The sequence below is a fragment of the Pongo abelii genome, chromosome 20, assembly GCF_028885655.2.
Source record: "Pongo abelii isolate AG06213 chromosome 20, NHGRI_mPonAbe1-v2.0_pri, whole genome shotgun sequence".
Classification (NCBI taxonomy): Eukaryota; Metazoa; Chordata; class Mammalia; order Primates; family Hominidae; genus Pongo; species Pongo abelii.
The window spans coordinates 43,367,979-43,371,409 of record NC_072005.2 but is presented as its reverse complement, the minus strand read 5'-3'; the positions used below and the strand labels follow the sequence as shown (position 1 = coordinate 43,371,409).

General features: G+C 40.1%; 1 protein-coding gene across 1 annotated transcript; it reads right to left on the bottom strand.

Moving 5' to 3' along the window:
* Nucleotides 1–629: 629 nt before the first annotated feature.
* LOC129051823 (zinc finger protein 345-like) lies at nt 630–3,126 on the bottom strand (the record flags this gene model as incomplete). The annotated part of the gene is made up of 1 exon (XM_054539246.2): nt 630–3,126. A coding segment is annotated over one exon (891 nt), but the record flags the coding sequence as incomplete, so codon positions are not given.
* Nucleotides 3,127–3,431: the final 305 nt, after the last annotated feature.

Below are 3,431 nucleotides of genomic sequence, written 5' to 3'. Positions count from 1 at the left end.
ACTCTGTTGCCCAGGCTGGAGTGCAGTGGCGCGATCTCGGCTCACTGCGAGCTCCGCCTCCCGGGTTCACGCCATTCTCCTGCCTCAGCCTCCCGAGTAGCTGGGACTACAGGTGCCTGCCACCACGCCCAGCTAATTTTTTGTATTTTTAGTAGAGATGGGGTTTCACCGTGTTAGCCAGGATGGTCTCTATCTCCTGACCTCGTTATCTGCCCGCCTCAGCATCTCAAAGTGCTGGGATTATAGGCTTGAGCCACCGCACCTGGCCGAAATTATTATTTTTCTTATGTAATTAGAAATCTGTCTCTTGGCCAGGCACGGTGGCTCACACCTGTAATCCCAGCACTTTGGGAGGCCGAGGCAGGTGGATCACCTGAGGTCGGGAGTTCAAGACCAGCCTGACCAACATGGCGAAACCCCGTCTCTACTAAAAATACAAATTTAGCCAGGCATGGTGGCTCATGCCTGTAATTTCAGCTACTCAGGAGGCTGAGGCAGGAGAATCGCTTGAACCCGGGAGGCGGAGGTTGCGGTGAGCCGAGATCGTGCCATTGCACTCCAGCCTGGGCAACAAGAGCGAAACTCCGTCTAAAAAAAAAAAAAACAAAAAAAGAAATCTGTCTCTTTGGGGGATTCATTTTGATATATTTAAAAGTGAAGCATCATGATGTTTACAACTGTCCAATGATACAGCAAAATATACAAAACAGAAAGGTCATATGACATAATATTAACATATATTTGCTGTACTATTATTTCAGCTTTTCTTTATGTTTCTAATTTTTCATAAATTTGGGGGAAATTGCAAAATAGATATCCTTTGGCTAATTTCTAATCAATTTTGAAATGTGGAAGTGGAATGTAAATCATTGGCTAATTTAACATTTTTTTACACTTTCTAAAAGTATAAATATAAATTTCATTAAGGATTAAGTGTTTGATTCACCTTAAGACCTCAGAATGAAGACGCTCTCAGGTTTTTTATATTCTATTAGAGTAGTTCAGAAAGAAAAAATTCACATTAAAAAAGGGGTAAGCAGTTACATGAAATGTTCCTAAATTCATTAGACCCATAAGAGTTTCATCTCAAAACACAAATGATATTAGAAATAGTCGCTAATGTTTATCGAACATGAACTATTATGTCAAAAACTTTCCCATGTTTTCCACATAAATGACCTGATTTAATTCTAACAGCCACTATAATGTAGATATTATTAGTATCGCCATGTACAAATGAGAAAAAACAAGGAGTGGAAAGACAATTAGAACGGTTAAGATCGTACAAAGGCTAAACACTTTCCTACGTCTGTCTGTTACATTAGCAGAGGTTTTCTGTGATATGAATTTGCTCAAGTTTAATAATGATTTGTGCTGGAAAGCTTTTATACATAGAACAAATAAATAAGGTTTGGTGTGTTCTCTTAATATTCCTTTAGTATAAATATTCTGAGACTCCATAAATAGTGTTGGGAAAGGCCGTCATGCAGTCTTTCAGCTCTCACATGGCCACATAAAACTGAGCCTTGGGCCTGGAACACTTCCTTACCATGAGATTCAAAAGCCCTCATAGCCTGTCCTGGGATTATTGACTTGTGTGGGACTGTATTTCCCTGTTTTGGACTTATTGTATACTCTTTTGTTCTGTTTAAGCACATCTGTCAGTGGCCTTGAGGCACATTCCCAGCATTGTGTATTTCAGACCCCAGGGGGGAGGGGATGAAGTCCTGTCACTGCAGCACAAAGTGGGGTGTGTGCAGTTGCTAGTGTCTTCCATATCAGCTGCACAGTGGAACTGCCGGCTAGGGGGACTGACACGTTGCAAGCGGCACAATCTTATGCCCTCTTTCTCCTCTCTAGCTTTAAGTAAATGCTGAACCACTTGAGCCTGGTGTGCTTGTAGTCTGTCTTCCACAACCTCAAACCATGTACCAGTCTCTTCCCTGGGTGGCACTTACCTGCCTTTTAACTTTGGCTGCACAGTCTGGCCACACAGTGAACAGTGAAACAGAGGAATGCCATAAAATACTTTCTTTTATAAAATACAACATAAATACTCTGAACACTTGAGTCATAAATTAAAAACTTCAAACGTTTATATTCCAAAAGAGTTCATACCAGTATAGATTATTTTATGTCCTGTAAAAACTGATCCATGCATAAAAGCCTTCTCATATTTTCTTCATTCAACTGTTTTTCAGTGGTATAATTCATTCATATACTGTACATTGCCTATTATATGTATATGCCATAAAGTATTTCACTGGTATGAATTCTCTGATGTACTTTAAGGATTGAACTAAGCCTAAAGGACTTTCCACATTTGTCACATTCAAAGGGTTTCTCACCAGTATGCATGCTCTGATGCACTTTGAGACTTGAACTGAGCCTAAAGGACTTCCCACATTTGTTACATTGAAAGGGTCTCTCACCACTGTGAATATTCTCATGCCGACTCAGTCGTCCATACACACTAAAAGCCTTCCCACACTCCTTGCATTCATAGGGTTTCTCACCAGTATGAAATCTATGATGTACAGTAAGTTGATGGTTACTCCTAAAAGCTTTCCCACACTCTTTACATTCATGGGGTTTCTCACCAGTATGAATTCTTTCTCTAACAAGATGTGACGTGTGACTAAAGGCCTTTCCACATTCTTTACATTTGTAGGGTTTTTCACCAGTATGAATTCTGTCATGTTGTGCCAGGTTTGAGGCTTGACTGAAGGCCTTCCCACATTCCTTACATTCATAGGGTTTCTCACCAGTATGAATTCTCTGATGTTGCCTAAGTCTTCCAACTTCACTAAAGGCCTTCCCACATTCATGACACACATAGGATTTCTCACCGGTATGAACTCTTCCATGTTGAGCAAGGTTTGTGTCACGACTGAAGGCCTTCCCACATTCTTCACATTCATAGGGTTTCTCACCAGTATGAATTCTCTGATGTACTCTAAGGTCTGTAAGACGACTAAAGGTTGTCCCACAGTCTTCACATTGATAGGGTTTCTCACCAGTGTGAATTCTTTTGTGGATTCTAAGGTCTGTATGGTGACTTCCCACATTCCTGGCAATCACAGGCCTTCCCACATTCCTGGCAATCACAGGGTTTCTCACCAGTATGAATTACTTGATGTACTCTAAGGTCTGTATGACGACCAAAGGCCTTTCCACATTCCTTACATTCATAGGGTTTCTCTCCATATTGAATTCTGTAATGGAGAGTAAGAAATGAATGTTTTCTATAAATGTATATGTTCCCGTAGTTGATTATTTCATATCTCGAATCCAAATCTAAAAGAAATAAGAAAAACATTTTGTTTCCTTGACCAGAAAAAGTAAATGTTGTATGGTAGAATTAAGAGAAAATTGATAATCTCATCTGTTAGATATGACATGAAGAACTCTAAAATACAGTTATATGGACA